This window comes from Arvicola amphibius, chromosome 12, assembly GCF_903992535.2.
Source record: "Arvicola amphibius chromosome 12, mArvAmp1.2, whole genome shotgun sequence".
NCBI classification, from domain to species: Eukaryota; Metazoa; Chordata; class Mammalia; order Rodentia; family Cricetidae; genus Arvicola; species Arvicola amphibius.
In genome coordinates this window covers 126079287-126106088 of record NC_052058.2, presented here as the reverse complement: position 1 = coordinate 126106088, position 26802 = coordinate 126079287, and the positions used below count along the sequence as shown (strand labels likewise).

Sequence of the window (26802 nt, the reverse complement as noted above, 5' to 3'; positions counted from 1 at the left end):
TTGATTTCTAAGTTCAAGCCACCTGAAATTTTGCTTTCTGAGCAAGAACAATGACAAGAAAATAGTATTTTCTCATTGAAATTTCATGATGTTTTTTTACAGATTTGCTAATCTAGGTAGAAAATCAGTGACAATGTAACATGTATGAACAATGGAATCAATAATTGATTATAAACAAATATGTATAATATAAAGAATACATGTTGGGGGCTAGAGAGCTTGCTCAGAGGTTAAGAGCACTGGCTGTTCTTCCAAAGGTCCTGAGTTCAATTCCCAGCAACCACATGGTGGCTCACAACCATCTGTAATGGGGTCTGGTGCCCTCTTCTTGCCTGCAAGCATACACGCAGACAGAATATTGTATAGATAATAAATAAATAAATAAATAAATAAATAAATAAATAAAATACATGTTTACTTACTTTTACTTGCAAAATAATTTTTGAAAACTAAATCTCACAAACACTACTTTTGTATCCCTTATATCCATTTAAAATTGTTTTATCAATTGAAGATTTTCTTTTATTTATTTATTTATTTATTATGTATGCAATATTCTGTCTGTGTGTATGCTTGCAGGCAAGAAGAGGGCACCAGACCCCATTACAGATGGTTGTGAGCCACCATGTGGTTGCTGGGAATTGAACTCAGGACCTTTGGAAGAGCAGGCAATGCTCTTAACCCTGAGCCATCTCTCCAGCCCACTGAAGATTTTCTTGAGATAATCAAAAGGAAATTTGACACCTGAATATTTGTGGTTTATTTTAGAAAACTTTATGTAAAGGAAACGTGGCTGAAACAGTGAAGCTTAAATATGGTGGGAATATAAAGAGATGTGGAGCACAGTTACAGAAAAATCCATGGCTGGAAATTCTTTTAAAAATGAAGACAAGAAAACCTAACCTAAGCATGTGACTTCAGCCACCGAAGGAAAAAAAAACATAACTAGAAGGAATAAAAAATTAAAATAAAATTATTCATAAATAGTCAATTTAGAAAATAAAAGGGTAATTAACACAAATACTGAGTTCGTTTGTTATAAAGACATAAACAAAACAAAAATGCCAGGTGGTGGTGACACATGCCTTTAATCCTAGTACTCAGGAGGCAGAGGCAGGTGGACCTCTGAGTTAAAGGCCAGCCTGGTCTACAGAGTGAATTTTAGGACAGCCAGGACCACACAGAGAAACTCTGTCTTGAAAAAAAAAACATACAAACAAAACAAATAGACCATAAACAAGAACAAACAAAACACCCAAACCCATGAAAACAATAGACTTCTTTTTAGCAGATTGTAAAATATTGCTTGAAATGACCAATTACTAGATATAAAAAATGTTAGATTATTAAATATTCAATGGAAATACCAAATGTATTCATTGACATAGAAGTAACAGAAAGGTTTTTTTAAAAAAAAATATATATATACCACAAATTACACGGACAAATGGTGCCAGAGTCAGACAGATGGTTTTAAATGTACTCATGCAGTCTAGAATAAACAAACTATTTCTGTGATCATTGGGCTTAAAAAGAACCATAACACCCCCATATAATGAAGTTCTGAAGTTAATTGTACTAAGCTACAAGAAAAGTGCCAAACCACACTCTTTCCTTTTATTCATCAGCCTATTATTGACACACTCAATGCACATATACAAGACACAGATTCACACAGGTGCACAGAAAGACACAGTCATAAATACATGCTGGTACATTCATACATCATTCTACATAGATATGGTCACACATAAGCTTGTATGCACAGATTTTACAGATATATACAGATGCTCACAAATGCAAACAGAAACACACATATAGATGTGAAAAAACACAGAGATACAGACATATGAATTCCCCTATTTCCCCACCTGTCTCTCTCCTAGAACAGACAAGGGGATTTAAGAACAATGAATATGTCATTCAAAAACATGAGTCATGGCAAGGTCAAGGAGAAAGAGCATGTTTGGGTACATTAAATACACATAGGTTCAGTTCTTAACTTAGCTATTCTGTAGCTATGAAATTTTGAAGATCAGTTCCAGACTACCCATGTGCCTTCAAAATTTTAGAGTGATGTTTGAGTTACCTCATATTCATGCGGCTAATGGAAGTGGGCTTGCATGCAAGTCAGACTTTGTGCCCTGGACTGGGTTCACCATTATTCTTTCCCTCTGTCCATCAGGCTTTCATTGTTGCCTTCACATCTGACATCATCCCACGGTTAGTTTACTTCTATGCCTACTCAAGCAATTCCACAGAGCCCTTGAGTGGATATGTCAATAACAGCCTGTCGGTGTTCCTGATAGCTGACTTCCCCAACGACACAGCGCCCATGGAGAAAAAAGACTTCACCACTTGCAGGTCTCCTTCTGTCTAAGTTTTAGTACTGTACTTTTAATGTCTCTCTTAAATTATCTTTTTCCTGATGTTTGTTGTGTTGTGTAAAAGGTTTACGTGATACAAGGCATTTCCTGGGTTAATATCATAAATCATTTCTGGAATTCATCCATTGTATGACCTGACAGACTATACAAAAGGAAGTAATATTATGGGCCGAGGTCATGTTGCTCTTAAATAGTTTCTTAGTTTTGAATTATTTTTGAAAATGATGCTCACTAACTAGGACAGGCTCCCTGGACTTGAGCTATAACATCTATCACTCTGTGTGGTTAATTAAGTGAATTTTACCATTTATCCTCAGAAAAATAGAGAAATAAATGTAATAATGGGACCAGTACACCAGCCATCATTCCACTTAAAGATTTTCTTTAGTTTAGAATGTGTGAGTGGGATTTGTGAATTGTTACCACACCCAGGTTATCATGTTCTGTGGGGACCTTTATACCATAGAATATTAAAACAATAGTAAGCAAGTAGGTGGTTAGATAATAACGATATTATTGATTATAGATCACTGAGGGAGATATGCAGGTAGTTGGATGGATGGATAGATAGATAGATAGATAGATAGATAGATAGATAGATAGATAGATAGATAGATAGATGAAAGGTAGATGATGAAGATAGATTGATAGGTATACATATAGAGAGAGAGTTGATTGATTGTAGACATACATGGTAAAGGTAAATGATACATATATATTATGAAGATTGATGGGTAGAAGCGATAAATAGGTAGATTGTATTGATATATGCATAGATAGATTGATAGGTAGAGATAATTTATGACAGATTGATGATACAGGTAGATAGTAGATCATAAATAAATAGTAGATAGATAACAGACAGACTGATAGACATATGTACACAAAAAGGTCTGTAAAATTGACTTCATCCTCATATTAACTTCTCACTTTGGGATTCCAACAATGAGAAAGGAAGCCATTTCAGGACAATAAGACAAAAACACTGATCTGTGGCACATTTGGATAGGAAGGAATCATGGCACAGTGTTCAAGACTGGGATCTCTGTCGTCTGATCTCTGAGTTTCAACCACTTTCCTTTTTAAAAATATTTATTTATTATACATACAATATTCTGTCTGTGTGTATGTCTGCTGGCCAGAAGAGGGCACCAGACCTCATTACAGATGGTTGTGAGCCACCATGTGGTTGCCGGGAATTGAACTCAGGACCTTTGGAAGAGCGGGCAGTACTCTTAAGCACTGAGCCATCTCTCCAGCCCACACTACTTTCTAAAAGGTAGAGTGAGTGATTGAAGAACATCAGTCTAGTGAGCTTGCAGAAGGGAATCATCTGAAAGTCTGAGCATGAGAAGAACACAGAAAGAGAGCACTGCCTTGTCAGTACATCTGAAAGGAAAGGGAATGTCCAGAAAACAGAAGCGGTCCACATAGCATAGTGGTTTGGCTGGGTCAGAAAGGAAGAGGATTTCTCTAAAATGCCATGGTAGTTTGGTCTCTCATAAGAGAAATTACACTAGACCAAGGAAGTTTTCCTGGTTTGTGTCCCCGTAGGTAGGTAGTATGGGTAAGTAGCACAAGCCTGGAGCTGTGAGAACAGAAAAAGGTTTAACACTGTTGCTTTCCTCTGACCTGAGTTTGTACTCAACTTCAGTCGAAGAGAAATGATAAAAGTTTATTCCAGGTCTGTTCATGAAATGTGCCACAAATGTCATCTGTCATTCTGTCTACCTGTCATATATATATATAATCTATCTATCTATCTATCTATCTATCTATCTATCTATCTATCTAAATATCACAGATTATCAATCTCTCCATCTATCTCCATGTCTATCTGCATATCTATCTATCATCTATAAACTATTTATCTTATGTATCTATCACAGACCATCTCTCTATCCATCTATCTACCTGTCTACTATCTATCACATCTATGTGGCATAAATCATCTCTCTATATATGTTTTCCTATCCATGTTCATTTGTGGTCTTATTCTCTGTTTTGTAGGTACAGAGATTACAGGAACCCTCCTGATCATGAGAACAAGTACGTCCATAGCATGCAGTTCTGGCATGTCCTTGCCGCCAAGATGGCCTTCATCATAGTGATGGAAGTAAGCTGACCTGACTCTCCCACTTCTCTTTCATCTCACCCATCTCTCTTGCGACTCCCCTAAGCAACTGTTTCCAAACACACCTGTTACCAGGAAGTTAACGCCCTCTTCTTTCATTTGAAGGAATCACTTGTTGTCATAAGTTGCAACTCCTCCACTATGGGAGCTTGATATTCACTTACAATTGGTAAAGGCCCCTTGGCAAGAGAAAAAGAAAGGAAATGCCTGGCAAGGTCAGGAATAGGGTGAATTGTAGAGCACCTGTTCCAAAGGCTCTGTTTCGGTCACTATTGTCATCTAGCCAGCCTTCCTTTGTTTTTTACCTTAGACAGATGAACCTGATATTCATCAAAATATGTCATTGGCTTAATGTTAATTAGCTACTCTCAGTACTGGGATTTGGTGGCACAAGTGGGTCAGTCCTGCTCACTGCAGGCACTCTATCGACGTGCAATATTTGGAGAGAAAGTTCACAAGAAAACATAACTACTATAGAGGGAGGATGGATAAATCTCATCAAAATGGGAACAAGAAAAAATTAAGATGAGATCCTCCTGTAGGAGTACCCGAGTACAACACAGGGGCCACCTGGCACATGTTCTTCAATTAGTGTTTCCTGGACTCATTATTGCTACCCAGGCTGTGTGTCTATAAAATCAGATAGTTCTATGTAGCTAGCAGAGAGCAGCCTTACACATTTCTCACCAGCCTCAAATCCTGATCTCCAGAGGCAAACACATTTAACTCGGAAGCTCTTTTGTTTTGCAGTTTTGCTGTAGCGGGACAATATTCAAACAGACACAGATTTTAGACAGATTTTAGTGTTGGGCAGTAATCATTGACCTCCTCCCATGACATGTCACACACAAGAGCACACATGACACTGTCTTCATATATACACCATCATCTTCCTCTTACCCCTGAAGATAATTTTAAACTATGCATGCATATGTGTATATTTGATTTATAGAGCTCCATAATTCCTCTCCTGAATACAAATTCTCATAAAGCAATCCTTCGATGCTTTATGTGTCCCTGTGTCCTTGATCTGATACCATTTCAGTTAATCAGTAGCCTTTATTCATTCCCTTTAGAATGACTGTTGGTCAAAATTGCTACAGAAACACTAAAGGAACACTTCAGAACTTACTGGTACTTGTTTTATACACTAAGTGATATAGTTATTGATACATAATCACTCTCAACTCTAAAACTTCAGAGTTTCACCTAAGAATTTAATTGAGGTTTATATACTATAACTTTATAAATATTAGTAACGTTTGTTTCATGCAATATGCTCTAAAAAATTCCTTTCCTTAGGTTTATGTTCTTCCCTTCCACCCTGTTCTTTCTTCCCTCTCTCTCCCTCTCTTTCCCCCCCCACTCCATCAGTTCTTAATTCCTCTTGAACTAATTTCACATTTCACATAAGAGGTATAGATCACTCGTGGAGCCAGTAAACTGCATTCAGTGTTTCCCTGGGATTTGGTATCTAATTTGAAATTCATCTTTCAGAAAATCTCAGAAGAAACATTATAGGTGGTTTGTTTTTGAGACCTTGAATGTTGAAAATTTTCTACAAATATTGCATTCATTATTCTGGAATTGAAAGTCTGAAGTTGTTACCATTAATTTTTAACCTTAATTTAGGCTATTTTGAAAAACATTTGCAGCATTGCTCCATTTTTATCCAGCTGTTAAAAAGGACAGGACCATCCAGTTTCCTTCCATGTTAATTTATTAAGGTGTATACAAAGCTTTTATGGCTTGATAAGCCTGTTCACTGAATCAGACCAAAGCAAACTGAATTAGAAAAGGCCCAGGTTTAATGGATGCCAGCACTCCCGTTTGGCCCACTGGGAAAACACAGAGAGGGGAAAGGTAAATCAGAACAACCACATGTTTGTTCCTGGGGGACAGTTTAAATAGCCTGTGGGAGTGGTCTTGACCCTCTCTGGGGAGGGGTCACCATTTGGCAGGATTTTGGGGAGGTGGACTTTGGACTGAGGCAACTCCCAGGGGAGGGGGTTTGAAATGGAGCTTTCCACCCAACATTCCAAAATGGATGCCAGGAGCTGGGGTGAAGTCCCCAACCAAACATTCCAGACTTTTTTTTGGATAAGGATGTTAGGGGCTGTGGTGACACTTCTAACCAAACATTTGAGACTCCTTGGATAAAGGGGGCACAGGATCAAGTCTGGCTACTTCCTGCAGGCATGGGGCAATGTGGTAGAAGGGAGAGTTACCAGCTGGTGGGCTCATGCTCAGCAAGAGGTGTGGTTGAAGAGACATCTGGTTTACTGCCATCCTGGAGACCTCAGGCATCTGTTCAGAAAGATTCACTAAATTAGGTGAAAATCTAAGGGTAAAAATAAAATAAATTGACCCACATAAATCTTTTCATCATATCCCATTTCTTCTTTCTATGCTCTCTCTAATGCCCATGTTGTGCCTCATTCTTTGCTGCTCCTGTTGTTCTTGCTGTGCTTGCTGCTCTTCCCCCTCCCATGAGGTTTTCAGTCTATATAACCCACATATAATTAACAGTTATATCAACATGCATTTCAGAAATCACAAAAATCAGGCAGGACCTAACAAAGCAGCACGCCAGGAAAAGGTGACATAACCCAGGAAGTGCCAAGAGCCAAAGGGAAATACCTGACATTCCAAACATTATATAAGGTGATTAGATGGTCCCGAACCTTAGACAGACCCATTCTCCTCACCCCAATCTCTATTGTAATAATCAGCTTTGGGGATGACCAGACCTGTTTGTCAATAAGGGCAGCCATGCTGTCTTCCGTTCTTTTTGAAATTCCTATGTGGTCTGTTTGCAAAGGTGATTGTGGGGGACTGACTTCACAGAGATTTGATTATGAGAACAAAGTGTAAATGTTATCACTGGAAGGCCCCATGCAAGGTCATTCCCTTGCCTGCCCATACAGGAGGAAACTACACTGCTGAGGTATTTTGGGAATGAATCCCACTTTGAAGAGAAGATTCTACAGAATTGACAATGACTGTCCAAAAGACAGGCGTTCCTGAGCTCTGCGATCATGTTCTCCATGTGGAGTCTATACTCCCGTGGATCTGTTTGTTGGTCTATCAGCTGAGCATTCACTGTATAATACTTGTGACTCCAACATTAACAACCTTAAGATGAGCAAATGCTGAGCTCTGCCAGTCTGAAATGTCACAAACAAGTTGTTTCTGGAGAGCACAGTTGTCCTGGCCACTGACTTGAGGCTACTAGAACTAAAAGCAGACCCTTAAAGTTTGTGTGGAAAATGTTTGTTTATGTGATTTCCTTTACAAATGCCCCCTTCCTTTATTGTTTCTCTGCTACAATGTCTATCCTGCTCTAACCATCAGTGATCTTATTTTCTCACCTGTAAGGACATGGAGTTATACCTTTGCTCTCTTCATTAGCTTTCTATTCTTTGGTTGCAGTTTGCTTTATTCTTTTTCTTTCTTGTTAGATATTTTATTATACAATGGATGGTATTGCACATCCAAGAATCAGGGATCATAAGGGTAAGTTTTATGATTATAAAAAAATGCTGCAAGATCCCCAGCGGGCTCTCAGAGCAGCTAGTCCCAGGCAGAGGCGGCTGTCAGTCCCCAGAATGGTGGCTGGTCCAGGGCAGGCTGGTGCATGGCAGGTGGTCCTAGCGAGCCCAGGGGTGTGAGCAGGATGCAGGTAGAAGGCACATGGGTGGACACATCGTACAGAATAGAATTAGATATTTATTATTTAGAGAAGAGAGGAAGAAAGAGAAAAAGAGGAGAGAGAGAGAGAAAGGGAATGGGAGAGAGGGAACCTGCGCATGCCAGAAGGGACAGCGAGAATCTAAGATGGAGAGAGGAAGGCAGGGGTTGCCGGGAGTGGGTGTGGCTTGTCTCTTAAAGAGATGAAAACCATAACAGTAAGGTTACCAGCTTAGTGTGTGTAGATGTCAGCCCACCTTTCTTTTTTTAATTTATTTATTTATTAATTATGTATACAATATTCTTTCTGCGTGTATGCCTGAAGGCCAGAAGAGGGCACCAGACCTCTTTATAGATGGTTGTTTGCCACCATGTGGTTGCTGGGAACTGAACTCAAGAAGTTCAAGAGCAGGCAATGCTCTTAACCTCTGAGCCATCTCTCCAGCCCCCCAGCCCACCTTTCTTTAGAAATCCACAAGTGTTCAGTGTGCAGTTCCTTATCCCAAATGGGTCAATGCAGAAAAGAGTTTCAGGCTTAGCCAGTATAAAGCAGTGTTGGGTTTTACTTATGTGTGTTTTTTAATAGAAAGAGAGGGTCTGGCAAGATGTCTCAGTGAGTAGGGGTACTTGCCTCCAATCCTGACAATCCAAGTTGTATTTCCAGAACCCATATGATAGAATGAGAGGCCTAGCTTCTCTAAGTTGTCCTATGACCTCTATGCATCATCCACATACCCACACATGAACACAATCAATCAACAACTAATTTTAAAACTTTAAGGAAAATCACTCAAGAAATACGTCCGTGCACACCCAAGAGCATAGTATCAGCTTCTCCAGTTTATGTTGTGGGTATTTGCCTGCATGTATGCCTGTGTACTACATTTATGTAGTACCTACATAGGCCAGAGGATGGTATCAGATTTCCTAAAGCCAGAGTCACATTTGTTAGCTGCCCTCTGCTAGGAATTGAACTCCTAGCAGTTTGGAAGAGCCACTGGTGCTCTTAATTACTGAGTCATCACCAAGCCCATATTTTAAGCACACTAAGTGAAGAGAAAGAAAGACACTCAGTGAAAGAAGTTCCACCTAAGAAGGTATGGGCTCCACATGGGAGTCCCAATTGATGTATCTGCACATTGACCATAATGGTAATCCTGGAAGCTCTAAGTTTACTCTCCAGAGCTTAATAAAAAACTATTTTTAAGCCGGGTGGTAGTGGCACATGCTTTTAATTTCAGCACTTGGAAGACAGAAGCAGACAGATCTCTGTTAGTTCATCAAGACCAATCTTGTCTACAAGAGCTAGCTAGTTCTAGGACAGGCTCCAAAGCTACAGAGAAACCCTACAAAAAAAAAAAAAAAACCACCAAAAAACAAACACTTTTCTTTCCTTTTGATACACGATTTTAGAGGATGCTCTGAAGGAGGTACTTTAGATGGGATCATAATAGTTATAATATGATGAGGGGAAACCAGAAATCACTAGCATTGTCAAGAGTTTCCTGGTGAAACTCCTAAGTGGAGGTTCATGCCTGAGAAGGGAGAGAAGGCTTTAGTGTTGATAATTGTGCTGGGACTCTGTTCTCAGCTGGCCTTAGGGTTCAGCCAGCCTTGTGGGTAAGAATTTCTTCCCCTCCCTGTGTCCCCAGGTTTTGCTCTATCTTTCCTGCCCATGCTCAGTATTCTGAATTTCACTATTTAGTAACTGTGCTTTTAATATGTGTCCCACTTCCACTCTATACCACAGCCTCTGCCCTTTCACTCACAGCTTTCTGTTATAAAGATAAAAACCGTTCACTGTTGAAATTACCTGGCACAAGTGAGAAGGAAACATGGAACATGCAACAAACCCACTTAGGAGTTTAGTAGAGGGGCCATGTACAGTCCTGGGGAAGTCAGTGTGCAGAGGCGGGGGGGAGAGAAGGAGAGAGAGAGGAAGAGAGCACGCCCAGCTTTTAAAAGCTGCCTAGCGCATACACACAGGGTATTGATGTGACTACATCATATGCAGGTCACAGAGCTTACACATGCATGCAAGGGCTTACCTGAGTCAAATGTGGATGATGCAACCATACATGTGTGGGTCACATGGGGCCCCAGGGCCATTAGGCACTTCTGCCTGAGGGTTTGTCTGCACATGCATGGCTGGAAGTGTCAATCTCATTGTGGCTGAAATTATAACATTCCACCCTTTAATTATAAAAATTTGGGGAGTTTGGGGCCTTTAATGTGTGGGAATGGGGTGTCATAAGGTCTCTTGTTACTGCTTCCTGATGATTTTGTGGGCCTTGGAGAGTTGAAATGCTTGACCACATTCTGGGGTGGCTGATTACTGTTGTGGTTTTTTTCCAGCTCTGTGGAACTGGCTGCCTGGCAGCTTGGACCTTGCAAAAATGATGGAAAGGCAGAAAATTATGTCTGGAAAAAATTTTAGAGCCTGGTGATTAAGGGAGGAAAGTCCCAAGATGGAAAATAGAGGGTTTTTATTGGGGGAGGTGGAGGAGGGAATTTCCCAGTAGTTCCTGAGACCAGGAATGATAAGGGAAGAATTAAATGATACTTATTCTGGGTGAGTCTGGTCTGCTTAGATATGTCCAACTGGCTCCCTGGAGCTCATGAAAAGAATGTTTGAAAAGAAATAAGTTTTAGACATATTAAAAGCTTATAATTACTATGGTATAGTGTTGGAATAGAAGATGGTGGGGAGGAGTGAGGAAAAGAAGGGGGAATTATTAGAAAGGGAAATTATTTGACTTAATTAAATTAAGATTTATCTGGAGCAAATCTTAAGGCACTTGTCCTCTTTAGCATCATGGTATTACCTTAGCATCCAGGAGACACTGCTGCAGTCAGTGATAAACCTGTTATGTTAAAGTAATCTTTTGTGAGTTTTTGGAGTCTGGAGCTGTGAATGTCCCAAATTCATTTTTGTTTCTTACCACCTGGGCTTTTGGCATTCCTTGTACCTCCAGCTCTATGTTTAATGATGATCCCTGTAATAACAACCGAGTGGTTAACTGAAAAGTTAAGTATGATATTGGAGATATAGAGAAGTTGGTAGAGCAGATAAGAGAAAGAGGAAGAAGAAGAGTATATGGTTTTGGCACAGGAGAGTTGAGTATGGTGACAAGACTTTTATTTTTCTGGAACTAGAGAAAGAGTGGCTGATCTTTGTGTCCTCTGGAATTTAATGGAAAAGGGCCCTGTTTGAGTTAACATATATGAGGAGGTATCTTGAGCTGGAAGAGTAAAAGGTTTAAGGTAAGATAGTGAGAGTAGATCAGAAGTGAATGCCTGAACATATGGGTGTGGGCTGTCCTGGAATCCCTGGGAAAGCACAGTCCAGGTGAGCTGTGTGGAGAGGGGAGTTTCAGGATTAGTCCAAGTGAAGGCAAAGATATTTTGAGATTGAGAGCTGAGAGGAATAGAGAAAAGAAAGCATCCTTAAGGTCTAGAACTGAGAAGTGGGAGGTTCTGGGGGGATAGTGGAAAGAAGTGTGCAAGGATTAGGTACTACAGGATGAAGAGGAACCACTGCAGAGTTCATGAGTCAGAGGTCTTGAATCAGGTAACAGGTTTCATTAGGTTTTTTAACAGCAAGTGTAGAGGTGTTAAAGGGAGAAGAGGTGGGGTGAAATAGCTTTTATCTTAGAAGGTCAGAGCTAATAGGCTTAAGTCCCCTAAGGCTCTGGAGAGAGGGGAGGTACTGAACTTGGGTAATGTACTTAGTAGGGTCTTGGAATTGGATAATGATGGGGGAATGGTGTTTAGCAACACAGGGGTTTTGGGTGTCCCAGACTTAGAGGTTTACTGAGAGGCTGGTAGAGGAAAAGACACATTGGGGCTGGAAGGTTGGGAGGCTAGAAGGAGGAGGAGGGGAGCTGCTGGTGAGATTGGGGTAAGGTGAATGGAAGGAACAAATGAAACAGAAGCTCCTACTTTTGCTAAAATATCTCTTCCCATAAGAGGTATTGAGCAGGTAGGCATGACTAAAAATAAATGAGTGAGATAAATATCCCTAAAATCAGAGTTAAGTGGTGAGGACTGCTGAGGGAGATAAGTCTGTCCCTCTAGCCTGACAATAAGGAAACTAGAAGGAGAGGTAGGCCCCCAGAATTCTGTCAGTACCAAGTATGTAGCTCCAGTGTCCAAGAGAAAGGAGATGGGCCATCCTGATACTGTGATGTTTACAGATGACGGTTGTGGTCAGGTCAAAGGGCAGCCTCAAGTATCCATGACTGTCTGCCTTCCATGGTTTCTGGCTCTAAGTATATTGTAACATGGCTTTAGTGAGGCAATTCCAAAAATGCAGAAGGATTTTTCTTCATAGCTTGAATGACCTCTGAGAGCTTATTCTAGTTTACTGGCTTGAGGGCAGCCTTACAGGACCTGCCAGGAGGCAGATCAAAAACCGGTCCCTAGCTAAAATTTAAGCTGGGGTGTTATAGTCCCAGTGTGGTTCCTGCTTGGGGACCGCTTCTGCCCCTAGAGGGTGTGTTACATGTGTTTGGTGAACCTCGTCTGCATGTAGTCTGGCCTGCCCCCAAATTTGCTTGTGCTCTTCAGGAAGTAGGTTGTTAGATAGGATCATAAAGATATCATGAAAGACTATGAGACTGGGACTTAGAGCTTAGATAGTAAATGACTTGTATATAAGGAAACTCCTTCCATTTGCCTGTGCACTGACAGTAGTTAGAAAGCTCCCACAGAATATCAGGATCAAAGGTGCTGTTAGCCGACCACTTTAAATTGTTATCTAAATTATAAGGAGATCATTTTTTGAACAAAGATGGATAAGTATGGGAATAAGTACATAGGGCATTAAGGCCTGGGGTTTCGGGGCCTCTAAAAGGCATCCCAAAAGGGAGGCTGGATTGATTGTCTTGGATGCCCTGCTACCCATAGCTGAAACTGTGAAAACCCACACAAAACAGTGATACCACAAGGCTTATAGGGAGACATCTCCGCTTTATAGATGGGATGTAAAATGATGGCCAACACTGCAGGACTTGTAGGAGAGCATCCTCTACCTACAAGTGGGGTGTTAAAGCCTGACTGACTCCAGCTGGGGTCACTTGGAAGCCAGAGAGGCCCCGGCAGGCACCACTGACAAGTGTTCCAGAAGAAAAAAAAAAGAAAAGAAAAGAAAAAAAGGAGAAAGAAAAATTTGAGGGACCCTGAGCCCCCAGTCATGGGAATATTGACCCCAGGTCATCCAAATATGATTTTAGCTAAGGGAAGAAATCCAGAGATGAATGTCAGTGAAGGACTCAACCATGGCCTTAAAGACCATGGTTGGGGGCTGTATCCCCGTTTCTAGGAACACCAGAAGATTGCCTGGAGCTCAACAGTCAATTCCTCAGGATCAGAGAAACAGTTAAGCTGACCAGAATGGGGGAAACTCACCAACTGAAGCCACTGGTGGTATGCATAGAAAGAGGGGTGGGAGGGCCAGTCTGATGGCACCAATGAAATTACGTGACGTGAGTGAGAAGGAAACATGGAACATGCCAAAAAAAAACCCTGCTTAGTCTATTAGAGGGGGCATGTACAGGCCTGGGGACATCATTGTGTAGAGAGAAAGAGAAAGATGGCCATCCAGCTTTTAAAAGCTACCTAGTGCATGCACACAGGGGGTTGATGTGACTAAGTCATACACAGGTGACGGGGCTCATGCATGCCCACAAGGGCTTATCTGAGTCATACGTGGATGATGCAACCATGCATTCGCATAAGGGCTTATCTGAGTCATACGTGGATGATGCAACCATGCATGCCCACAAGGGCTTATCTGAGTCATATATGGATGATGCAACCATGCATTCACACAAGGGCTTAGCTGAGTCATATGTGGATGATGCAACCATGCATTCGCACAAGGGCTAGCTGAGTCATAAGTGGATGATGCAACCATGCATGCACATGAGTCAAACAGGGCCCCAGGGCCATTAGGCACTTCTGTCTGAAAGCTTGTCTGCACATGTATGGCCCTAAAACCCAGAAGTATCAGCCTTGTTGTGACTGAAATCATAACTGTTATGACCAGATCCATGAAGTTCCCCAAAAACCAACAAGGAGAACGAGTCCCATATGCAAAAGCAAAGAGCTTTTATTTTATTCAAGTTTGCAAACTCAGTCTCTCTGTGTGTCCAACATAGTAGAACCATCAGATGGCCCCGAGCTCAGTTGGGGTTGGGTTTTTATAGTAATACAGCTGAGGGTGAGGGATTTCTAAGGTTCAGGACCTCTGATTGACTGACATTTGCTTAGGGGCTTCCTCATGAATGTGTGCTGGAAAGTGATCCTATCTAAAATGGTTGGAACATTAGGAATTTCTGTTCCTGGGTAGTGCCTGAGTAAACTCAGTTTGTGGTCCTTCCTGTAACCAGGTGTTGCCTCGGGGTAAACTATTGAGATCCAGGCTTATCATGGCAAGATCCTACACTGGCAGGTGACAATGGTTGGAAGTTAAGAACTTCCTTTGAGTGGTCTGTTCCAATTAAGCTTATCACGGTTGGCTGAGTTGTACATTCACATAATTCCTAGACATTCTACTGATTCTTATAGAAACCTAAACTGATGTGATTGTTTTCAGTTCTACACTGCACTCACTGTCCTCAGAAGGCCTGACTGCCTTCGTTCCTGAAAACTCTCTAAGAATCTAAAACAGAGTGGCTGCTATTCTTTAAGTTTCATCTTCACACTAAATCAGAAAGTACGTGGTTGAGTGTGATCTGTGCTATCTAAAGGAAGCTAGGACTCTTTTAGAGATGTTTCCTTAGGTTCTTAGGACAGGGCACAGATAGAGGGCAGGCATTTTAATAGCCATGTTCTGTTCCTCTAGTTGCTTATTTAAATATATATTATTTAATTCAATTGTATGTGTGAAAATTATAGGGTACACACACGCACACACTCACACATACACGGGCATGTGCATATGTATGGGTCTGTATGATTCACCTTTGTGCTTCCTGTGTCCAACACAGTTTATTAAAGCTCAGGGGGACCTTCGAGGACTCCTTGATAAATTCCTGTTGATCCTAACAGTATCTCTGTTCTTCCTTTATCACCCCTTTAGCACGTAGTGCTTCTGTTCAAATTTTTATTAGCATGGATGATACCAGATGTTCCAAAGGATGTCACAGAGAAAATCAAACGAGAAAAGTTAATGACTGTCAAAATTATCCATGACTTCGAGCTCAACAAGTTGAAAGAAAATTTGAATTTTGAATACAGTACCATCATTAGGGATGACACAGAGGAAGACAACAGATCCCTGGGGGGCAAATCCTCTGTTTAATCCACATGCAAGGTGAGAAACTCTGCACCCTTCTCTGTTCACTGTTGCCTCTGGGTTTCTGGCTGGAGGTTGAAATCCATATATCCATTTGTTTTACTTTCTTCCTTTTATTTTTAACCCAGAGACTTCATGCCCTTTGCTAGAGGCTGACATCAGAAGAGAACACAGGCGGGCACCATCCACTGGGCTCTCCCAGGCTGTAACTCGTGGAGTCCTGAAGACAGTTGCAGGTGGTGCCGCTGGATGCTGAGTCTGGGAAATCATGAAGGATTGCTACTTAGAGTGAAATCCTAGCCTTAGGGATGTTTGGTCACTTCCCAGAGCAACTGCGCATCTCTGCTCTCTTCTGTTGAGTGTTCCGTCTTCTTCCCAACAAGAAAAGGGTCACATTGAAGAGTAAGCTAGCAAAGAGATCTGCCATTTCATAGAACATTTGCCTTTGTAAAATGCATACATTAAAAGCCAAAATCAGATGTCTTGAGAAATCTCACTTATTGACAAATGTTGGGTAAAAATGATAGCAGGACTGTGCTCTTGACCATGCCAGGTGAAGGTTAGCTTCTGGCAGAATCCCAGATAGCCTTTCCTGGGAAAGATAGAATGAATTTTTCCATGAGACTAAAAGAATTTTCACAAAAGACTCTCAGAGGGCTTTTAAAGGTATTGTCTCCATTATGTTGACTAACTTCCACACCATGGAGTCAGGTGACTACAGGCTTCCAAGTGAAGGAACTATGCAAAGCCCAAGTGTCTTCTTAGGAGATAAAGAATGCAAGACAGTGTGCTCTCTTCTGCAGCACATATGCTAAAATTGGAACGATACAGAGAAGATTAACATGGCCCCTAATAAAGAAAAAAAAAAGAATGCAAGACATACATGGACATTAACTTATTCAATGATAAAGTGAAACTTCAATTTTTCTGAGATGCTGATTTTTGCATCATGAAGCCTTTTTAAGATCTAACCATTTATACAAGTTAGGCCCAAACTATTTGCAAATTGTAATCTCTTCACTCTGAAGAAACTCCAGACCTTGTAATAAGTTTACCGTTTTTTCATGGGCGACCTTGCCCCCACAATGTCCAGTGCCTTCCTTCTCTGCCTTTGACACATAAGACAAGGTCTAGGTGACTGTTAATTTGACAGGAATTTGACACGATAGACTATTTCAGATGTCAACCTGTCTTAGAGAAACTGTCAGTGTTGTGAGCCCAGAGCTTATCACCAAAAGATAATCAACCACATGAGAAGATGATAATCAGGTAGACAAAAGTGTATTTGAGAAGTACCCCTTCCATATTTATCCTATGTGGATATGTACAGTCTTTGCCATTGCTTAAGTTACTGCAGTATCACATTCGTGCCTGCCTGTATCTTACTGCTAGAGTGAGAGATAGGGCTCAGCCCTAGAGTACTCAGATCTTTAGGTTTAAATTAGAAATCAGCTACAAAGGAGTATTTTTTAAAACCAGCTACATACAAGAAAAAAAAAACCTGATCACACAATTTCTAAAAGTATTGTTCCCTTAACAATAACGCAATCTTACAGCATAGCTGATATTACCGTATTAACTAACTGCTGATAGATATTAAGTATCTAAAACCAGGGATTATGGATTTTATAAAAATGACAGAAAAGCTAGTACATCACATTACTGATTTGTTATATAGTAGATAGACTACATGTTTGGGTTCCTTGAAATGATTCCAAAATTAAAAGATAATTTCATATATGGAGATGGTTAACTTAGGAAAGCAGGTCTTTTTGAGCATGACCAAGCCACAGCTGAGGTTCTTGTCGACTTTCAAATTACACTGTCACTGCGATGCTCTTCATACACTGTTCACATTGTCTTCTTCAGGGGTGCTACTGTTAGAAAAAAGGGTGGATTATAGGTTTTTGGAAATGCACTTTAATTTTGTGACTTCAAAGTATCATGGAGGCAGACTCCAAGCTAAGGACAAATCTGACTTGTAAAGCTGCCCATTGCAGGTTCAAAACCAACTCAAGAACCGAGTGTCTAAAGTCATGGTAGACATTAACAAAACTGGAATTTATTCTATTACAAGTGATTCTAAGGATTTATCTGTGTTTTCACTTCATATTTGCCTTGGAATTTTCCACTGGGCACTTTCTTCCTGCCTCATATTTTACTCTGAAATACTAGAGTAACTTTCTAGAAAGTCTTCCAGCCAAAATCAGATGGCGTTTGCCCAGGTGGATTTGCCCCATTTCACCAAAACACTGGTTGGTGTGAGAATGCTGAGTTAGATGCACCTGAGCACCGGATGTATGTTCATGTTTAGGAGTATAGCTGTGGGGCTGGAGAGATGGCTCAGTGGTTAAGAGCACTGGCTGCCCTTCCAGAGGTCCCGAGTTTAATTCCCAGCAACCACATTAATTCCCAGCTCACAACCGTCCGTCATGAGATCTGGTGCCCTCTTCTGACATGCGGGCGTACATGGAGGCAGAATATTGTATACATAATAAATATATAAATCTTTTTTTAAAAAAAGCATATACAATGGAGAAAATAGTCTTGAAAAGGGAGTATGGCTGTGATTCTTTTTTCTTTCAGTAAAACAAGCAGTTTACTGTTTTCCACTGATATTCCAGGGAACATTGAGATCTAATGTGAAAATAGAATCCTCAAGCGCCAAAGGCCCAAACCCCACATCTCTTTTCAATGGTCCCTTGCAATCATCATCTTCATTGTTTCCTTTCACACAGAAAACAAAATCTTTCAAGTCACACTGACTTTAGACATCAAGAGGGGCCTGTAATTAGATAAAAGATGTGTTAATTTTGCAGTGTTTCTGGACTTTTTTGTCAAAAGGAGAGAGAGAGAGAGAGAGAGAGAGAGAGAGAGAGAGAGAGAGAGAGAGAGAGAGCGAGAGAGCGCTGTTTCTTCTGGATCTCAGGTAAGAATCATTGGGGTACAGCTGTGGGTAGGAAGATGCAAATCTCAGCTCAGTGCCAGTTACTAGTGGTGACAGAATATATCTTGAGAAATTTCAGGTTGGCAATATTTATATGTCCAAGGAAAGCCTTTGAAGTATGATTGTAGGGTCAGGCACTGTGAACAATCATTGACAATACTGGTCATTCAAAAAATATAACCTATTGTTTCAAACAAACCTCTCATAGTTATTATGTAATAGAACGATGTCACGAAGGAAAACGTTGAATTGCTAGACTGGACTCTGCCACAAGAAATCAATAAAACTATCATGTTACTGTTATTGCTGCAATTTTAATCTACTTTTCTGTGTAGTAATTAAAATGTCACTTATTTCAGCATTATGTAAAAATTAATGGCAAAGTTTAAAACGTAATGTATAGTATGGTGTAAACTGTATAAGATGCAACTGTCTATTCCTCCAAATATGTCATTGGATACAAGATGTAGCTCTCCTGATATCAGGTGCTGTGTCCTGAGGTTAGCTCAGAGTATATAAGCTTTCTTTCCCCTCCCTGTCTCCCTCCTTCTGTCCCTCCCTCCCATTTTCCCTTCCCTACTTCTTCTTTCCTTCCTTACCTTTCTCCCTCATTTCTTCCTTTGCTCTTTGCTCCCTTATTTCTTTCTCTTCTTTCTTAAAGGGAGTACACAGGTATTTAGGGAAAATTGTCTTTATACATCTAAACCTCAAAAACCAAATCACTTGGTAATTAAAGCAAGTAAATAATTTCAAATATATTGACATAAATGTTATTTCTTTTCATCCCATTTAAGTATCTGAGAATTTCATACATGCATATAATGTGCTTTGATTAAATCATCCTCTCATACTTCTAACTTTGTGTGCTTAGTTTTTAAACACTCTTAGTTCATTTTATGTTCTTCTCCCCCACTCTCTCTCCTTCATGTGTGTGTATGTACACGCTTTGGTTTAGAGCTGAGATAATTTCTGAAATTGAGAACTCTAGAGAAGTTTTTACATCAAATGTGTTTAAATTATTTGTTTTATGTGTGTGAGTGTTTTGTTTGCATGTATTCTGTGCTCCAAGTGGAAAAAAAAGAAAAGGGCCTCCACCAAAACACTTCATAAGACATCTGAACACATTCATAAAAACAATTGCATCACATTATTAAAATTATTAAAATGTGAACCAAAGCTACAAGTATGTGTACAGTCATTTGGGTATATTATTTTCAACTCTTTGTATTTGAAGACTGTCAAATAAAAGTTGGTTAAAAAAGTTTTTAAGTATCCCACCTATTCAACATGTTTATTTATACACAGAACAAAAAGGAACACTAGAAGAACCGGGTGATGGTGGCACACCCCATTTTGATCAGCACTTGGGAGGCAGAGGCAGGAGGCTGTCTGTGAGTTCAAGGTCAACCTCCTCTAGAGATTGAATTCCAATACAGTGGGGACTACACAGATAAACTCCATTGAAAAACAAAATGGAAAACAAAGAGAAAAACAAAACAAACAAGAACAACAAAACACTAGAAGAAAGTCTATCAAGTCTATAAATAGAAAAGAGAACTCGTGTTTGTATCTAAATCTACAAATTCACAGAAAGCATGGGTGTCTGAGGATCATGTTAAAGGAGACAAAATCACCAATATTCAGACTGTAAGATCTCCACTGGGCCAACAACCGGTTTTCCTTTGCAAATGAACTGGCAGCAAAAGGAGATGAAGGAGAATCCTCCAGTTAGAGAAGCTGAGGAGACAACACTCACTTGTGCCTTCTCTGTGGACTCTGAGTTCGCCCATCCATGAAAATTAAATCAACAGATAGGCAGAGCAGGCTGGGAGCCAGCGACCCCGTACTCTGAATCACAGACCATTTCTAATGTTTTCCCACAAACATAATACTTGTATTAACTATTTAGGAATTTCATACATCATATCCCAATCACACTCATTTCCCATTGCTCCCAGGCCCACCCTCCCACACTTTTACTCTCAAAAAAAAAAAAAAAAAAAAAAAAAAAAAAGACTCATAGACTGTCTTCTCTAAAAATGTCCAATTTCTATGGCACATTTTAAGTGTGGCATTACTTGGATTTTTGAGAGTATGTTTATTTCAGAGGTACTTTCTGCAAAGGCATGGTGCCTGAGATCTCCTGATCTCCTTCATATAATTCTGGATGAGGAAGGTAAGGGAATCCTGTCTGTTTTGAAAGTTGATGCTTCAAATTCCATAGTAAGCATACTCCCAACACATACATGCACACACGCATGCATACACATAGACACAGACACACACGCACACACACACACACACACACACACACATGCAGCATACCATCAGCTGTGTAATCTCATAACGTTGACCACAATAATACTCGTGTTCAGAAATACAATTTCTGAGCTATGGAAAGAAAAGTGATATTGAGCAAATAAATGAAATGACAACCATATTCACTTTAAAATTTGGAGAAACAATACAATTCTCTAGAAATTAATGGGGGTGATAACGATTTTTTTGTTGAGAAAACTAAATCTGTACAGTAGCCATACTTACAGTGTGTAGGGCAAAACGTAAGTGTACAAGAACGCCCAACTTAATTCCCACTGCATTGTTGTCTCTAAACTGCTTCCTGCTGTTTGTTGGGTGAGGTCTTCTTAGAGTTCACAGAGACCTTTTGGAAGTCTTGTTGCATCAAACCACATTAGCCTGGAATAAATCTACATGGTTCTTCTGTGGAAACAAAAGCAAAACATTTTTTCCAAAGTAATATATCCTTGGAAAAGATACCTTTAAAAATATATGTTGGTTTAGCTTAGCAGACCCCACAATCAAATGTCTCTCTGCATTTAGCTCATTAACAGTCAAAAAAATCAAAGAAAACATGATAATATACATAATTCAGATTCTGTGTATATTACTCTTTATGTGACTTATTTTTTTCTATTACCCATTTTTTCTTAAGCCTACATACATTTTTTATATACTCTGTGACACATTCAGAGGTTTATTTTTGTCTACATCTGTCTTTATTGTGTATTTGAATTTTCTGACTGTGGGTGCCTTTTCTTAATTCTAAGCAGGTATGGCTAAGCCCCAGTTTTTCCTTCTGGCTCCACCCCATCCACTATTGCAGAGGTATGTTCACTGCTTCTGCAATCCATTTTCACCACCCAAGCTCGAGGGACACACAAGGTCTATGTCACCATTAAACAAGGAGGAGTAGGCTGCTCATAATTCCCATTTAAGTGCTCCATAACAGGACATTTCAAAAGAACAAGGGCCATTTGTGCCATCAGCACAAACCAGGAAGCTTTTTTCTTATACAGAGCATATGAGGCCCACGTGACACCATCCCTGTTCTCAACTCCAAAAAACATCTTGAAGAGAACAAAAGGAAGAGAGAAGCTATAGCAGAAAAAGCTATGACCAAGCAGCAGTGTTGGAGTGAGTAGTCTGTTTCACCCTGAGCACATTGCTTCCCCACCTGAGGTTCCAGCCTGTGTGGATCAGAGCCTATGTCTGCCCTCCATACCTGTGCAGCAATCCTGTGCTAAACACTGATGTGTGGCCTGCCTCAGGGCTGGTAAGTAGTCCCTAGACAGTACTTGGCCACTCGATGGGGAGGAGCTACCCCTGGAGTCATCCAGCTCTTCTTTCACAGTTACATAAAAGGAAAAGAAGAAAAAATTGTGCCGACAAAATATCTTTAATAGTGCTGGAGAGATGGCTCAGCCGTTAAGAGCATTCCCTGCTCTTCCAAAGGTCCTGAGTTCAATTCCCAGCAACCACATGTGTGGCTCACAACCATCTGTAATGAGATCTGGTGCTCTCTTCTGGCCTGCAGGCATACACACAGACAGAATACTCAGAATACTGTATACATAATAAATAAATCTTTTAAAAAATATCTTTAATAAAGTAAAGAAAACTATTGAGTGGTTTTGTTGTTTTACGGTTTTGCTGCTTTTGCTTTGTAGAAAAACAAATCTAGCCAATCTGGTGGTATAGGTACATGTACACACTCCCATGGATTTAGTCAAATTTGCAGATTAAAATAGAAGCTGACCTAAGTCTTACTTACCCAATATTTTGGTATTTGACAGAGCTATACTCTAGTTACTGAAGAACATCTAAGCCTTTAGCTTTTGTTCCCAGTTTCCAGAGGCTGATGTCAACAGCCTTCTTATCCTAGTTAACAATTGAGATGATCAGACTCATTTGTTCCTCAACAAGTTTTACTGATACTCCTACCTCTCTGTTTCTGTGTAAGGATGTTTTTTTTTTATGACATTGGGTCCAGCTGGACATTCCAGAAGGATCATAGCATGTCTATATCCCTTCCCACATCAGCATCATAGAAAGAGGAGTGTGGTAGAGATAGGCCCAGTACCAGGTCCTAGGTCTTCTCTAGTTGACTAAGAAAGGCAAAGCACAAAACAAAGCAGAAAGAACCCACAGACACACTGTGTGTAGGTGTTTTGCCTATATGGGTGTCTATGTGCATATTTGGTATCTTCAGGTGGCAAAAGCGAGGTGGATCCCCTGTAACTGAAGTTACAGATAGTTGTGAACCAACATGTGGGCTGACTGCAGGTCCTCTGAGAGAGCAACAAGTGCTCTTGACCATTGAACCATCATCTCTCCAGCCCCAGTACAGCAGGTTTTAAAATGATACAAAAAGAGAGAGGTTCCAAGGCCACAGGTTGATATGGTATGTTCTTCTGTAGTTGGTTTATGAATAAAGCTGCTTAGGCCAATGGTTAATAGAGCAAAGCCAGGCAGAAAATCAAAACAGTGATAGAGGGAGAGAGTAGGTATAGTCAAAGAGATGTCATGTAGCTTCCAATGGAGATCTTTACCAGTAAGCCATAGCTTTGTGGCAATACCCAGATTAATGGAAATGGGTTAATTCAAGAGCTAGCTAGAACAAGCTAAAGTAAGAGCTAACTAGAATCATTGATTGAACAGTGTTGTAATTAATATAGTTTCTTTGTCATTATTCAGGTCTGAGCAGTCAGGAAACAAGCAATCTCCATCTACAAAATGGCTCCTACATTCACATAAAAACTGAGAGAGCTTGGGAAAGAATTCTAGACACAAAAGAATAGAGTTAAGCATAGATCTTTGGTGACCACAAGTTTTCAGATAGATTTTGTTTGCTGGCAGCAAGCAGAGGCATGTCTTCTTTAAGTCTTCCTGACTCATTGTTAGTGGCAAAAAAATTGCATAGCTTCTTTAAGATCTGTCTTCCTGGTTTGTGCTCACAGCAGGAACTCTGACTCTTTTGGGATGTCCTGCACTTAAATGTGGTTCAGGAGCAGCGTGCTACTAATTGCTTAATGGCAACATAGACCCACTGTGTCCCTGGAGCTGGGATGGTGAGCATGGCTCACAGAGGTGGTAAATATACCCGGCCACGTTGGACTGGGTGGCACAAACAGGCAGGGCCGTGGAGTTGGTCCCAGCCATGCCCACTTGGCATTTAAAAAAAATGCCCTTGGTCAGAAAATGATTACAAAAAACTATACCCAAATTCCCAAAATAATTGTTTATAAATGTTTGCTTTCATTTATAGGAGGTATGATATAAAGATAAATGCTTTTTATTATTATGGATCTTGGTCTATTGATACAGATTTAAAGTTGATTTTTTTAAAATATATATATATATATATATACACATATATACATATATTCTGACTTTTGTTTAAGGTATTATGTTTATACGGCTCATTTAAGTATGTAATATATAGATAAGAAATATATATTAAAAGGTAGTCATCTATAATAACAAAACTTTTAATTATATTAGCTAGGTTTTCTAGTTATATGGAAATATATTTCAGTTACATAGATAATCTTCAAAAGTCAAAAGCCCCACAGACTATGATATTTAAAATGTTTTAAGAATGTAGACATTTCTCAACAGTGAGACATGTCTGCTTTTGGAAGCACCAATTCCTTCAGAGAGGTTGGTAGACGTAGAAAAAATTTGTTATAGAATTTGCCTTCAATGTGGCAAGGCTAACCATTTGGGCAAAAACCTGCTTTTGCCTGGGCTGATTGATAATATACTTTATGAACTGGACATGAGGCCCCACAGAAAAATGACTGATGAACTTGCCTGAAGAAAGTGAGACAGTCCTCAAGGGTTTCCGATTCATGAAAGTGAAGACATTCCGCAGCACACAGAAGAAAGTGACTAACAAACTGTCAATATAGGTGAAGCAGTCTTTGAAATTTCCTGCTTCATGGAAAAGTCTGCCAAATACTATGGGCCTGTAGGCTGAAGATTGGATGCCCCAAAGTACAGAAGCACTTTGGGTAACTGTCCAGGCAACGAGATGTCACTGTCAATTATAAAGATTTGCAAGTTGCTTGCAATGCAGTTTTTGTTTACTTAGGTCATATTACATCCTTCTGGGGTCTTTGTTGAAGTCGAAGACAGACAATTATAGTTTTCCTTAGTTATGATAACTCACAAAAAATATTGCAACTGTAATTCTTGCTTCATACCGATTTTGTTATATATAATTTTACTATGTTAAAGTTGAAACATTCCTTTTTAATTAGACAGAAAAGGGAAGAATATGTGGGGTATCTTTCTGTATATGTGATGTTTTTATTGGTTGATGAATAAAGCTATTTGGGCCAATGACTTATCAGAGTACAGCCAGGCAGGAAATCAGAACAGAGAAAGAGAAAGAGTAGAGAGAGTCAAAGAGATGCCATGTAGCTGCCGAAGGAGACAGACACTGAAAATCTTTATAGGTAAGCCACAGTCTGGTAGCAATACACAGATTAATTAAAGTGGGTTAATTCAAGATGTAAGAACTAGCTAAAAATATGCCTGAATCACTGGCTAAACAGTGATGTAATTAATGTAGATTCTATATAATTATTTGGGTCTGAACAGTCAGGAAACAAACAAGTAATCTCTGCCTACAAAGTTAAATAAAATTAAACTGAAAACTCTCCACTTAAAAACCCTTGATAAGAACAGAGTCAACCTGAATCTCGGAGCTTGCTTGATCTATACTGGAAAGCCCTCTGGGGTTATTGCAGTGAACATTTACTTAAGCATCCAGAGGCAAGATAAGCCGTACTGTCAGAAACTGAGGCATATTTCTCTCTTTGAGAATTTATAATTTATGCTTTTCTCACTGAACTTATAAGTTCACCACGACCAAGCCAAGGGAGGAGCCAAAGTAGCATTGAATATTGACAACAGACAAGTGTTCCATTTGAGAGACTTGAAGAATTGATGATGCTGACCTGTGATATCAACACTGCTAAAAACAATTTATATATGACTTTCAATATGATTCATGCATGTTACTTATAATACACACACACATATTGTAAGGTCAGCTGACATTTCTAAACTTCAGCACAGCATAATTTCCTTTGTATTCAAATGAGAGATTCTCAAGCAACTACTCTATAGCAGAAATTCAATAATCAGTGATGATTGCAAACACATTGGCCACAAGAGAGACTCCAAACCTGTAGTTGTAAATTTAATTTTAACAGATAATACCAGAGTAAAGGGTAAGAAAGAAAGAAAGAAAGGACAAAAGAAAGAAAGAAAGAAAGGACAAAAGAAAGAAAGGACAAAAGAAAGAAAGAAAAAAAGAAAGAAAGAAAGAGAGAAAGAGAGAGAAAGAAAAAAGAAGCAGTAGTGTAAATTACATAATTAAAGGTTACAATAGTTTTTAGTGTATTAACATATCCTTCCACCAGAAGGCAACATTTGCAAGACATTTAAATAATCCTTCCAAGTATTTCCTCACATAAACAAATGTAAACTTGCCTCTTTGCTGTAGGTAATCCCTTATGCAAATACCAAGGTATCCATTCATACAGTTATTATACAATCATATATGAAATGCCTATCTAATCATAGACAAGAAGTAAGTATCTATAAGAAGATAGAATTTTCAAATGGAAACATACTTTTGAACATTGTTTTTGTTACCCTCTCCTTTTCTTATAATTAACCTTAAGCTTAAATATTGAAGCACCTTAATAATAGCAACAATTAAAGAAACATTTCCTTTCAATGAAAATCAGAAGCTGTGTGATTTTGCAAATAGAATACATGACAGAGATAACTTACTGTAAGCCTTTCTTTGTACCCACAAGGAAAGAGAAATTTATTCATGTAAAGTCATTGAGTAATTATGACAGCAATACAATCTGAACCAACCCCAAGGCAGCTGGTGTCAGCTGTATCCTCCAGGCTGCTGGTATTCAAAGTGTGGTCCAGAGAGAGATGAGTCCTGGACACTTGGTAAGCTTGCCTCATCTAGGGCTCCACCTGACCTCATGAATTATTTCTCTATTTTAGCAGG

At 39.7% G+C, this 26802-nt stretch overlaps 1 protein-coding gene and 1 non-coding gene across 2 annotated transcripts in view; both read left to right on the top strand.

The window, feature by feature from the left end:
- Ano5 (anoctamin 5) overlaps positions 1–15517 on the top strand; it is a 90786-nt gene extending 75269 nt beyond the window's left edge. Inside the window, exons 21-23 of the mRNA XM_042054050.1 lie at positions 2186–2364; positions 4398–4503; positions 15296–15517. Of these exons, the coding sequence (XP_041909984.1) occupies positions 2186–2364; positions 4398–4503; positions 15296–15517 (507 nt within the window). The remainder of the gene's footprint in view (positions 1–2185; positions 2365–4397; positions 4504–15295) is intronic.
- Positions 15518–16298: 781 nt separating this feature from the next.
- LOC119803169 lies at positions 16299–16405 on the top strand. Its single transcript, XR_005283579.1, has one exon. It is a non-coding gene; the product is annotated as a U6 spliceosomal RNA (small nuclear RNA).
- The last annotated feature ends 10397 nt before the right edge of the window (positions 16406–26802 follow it).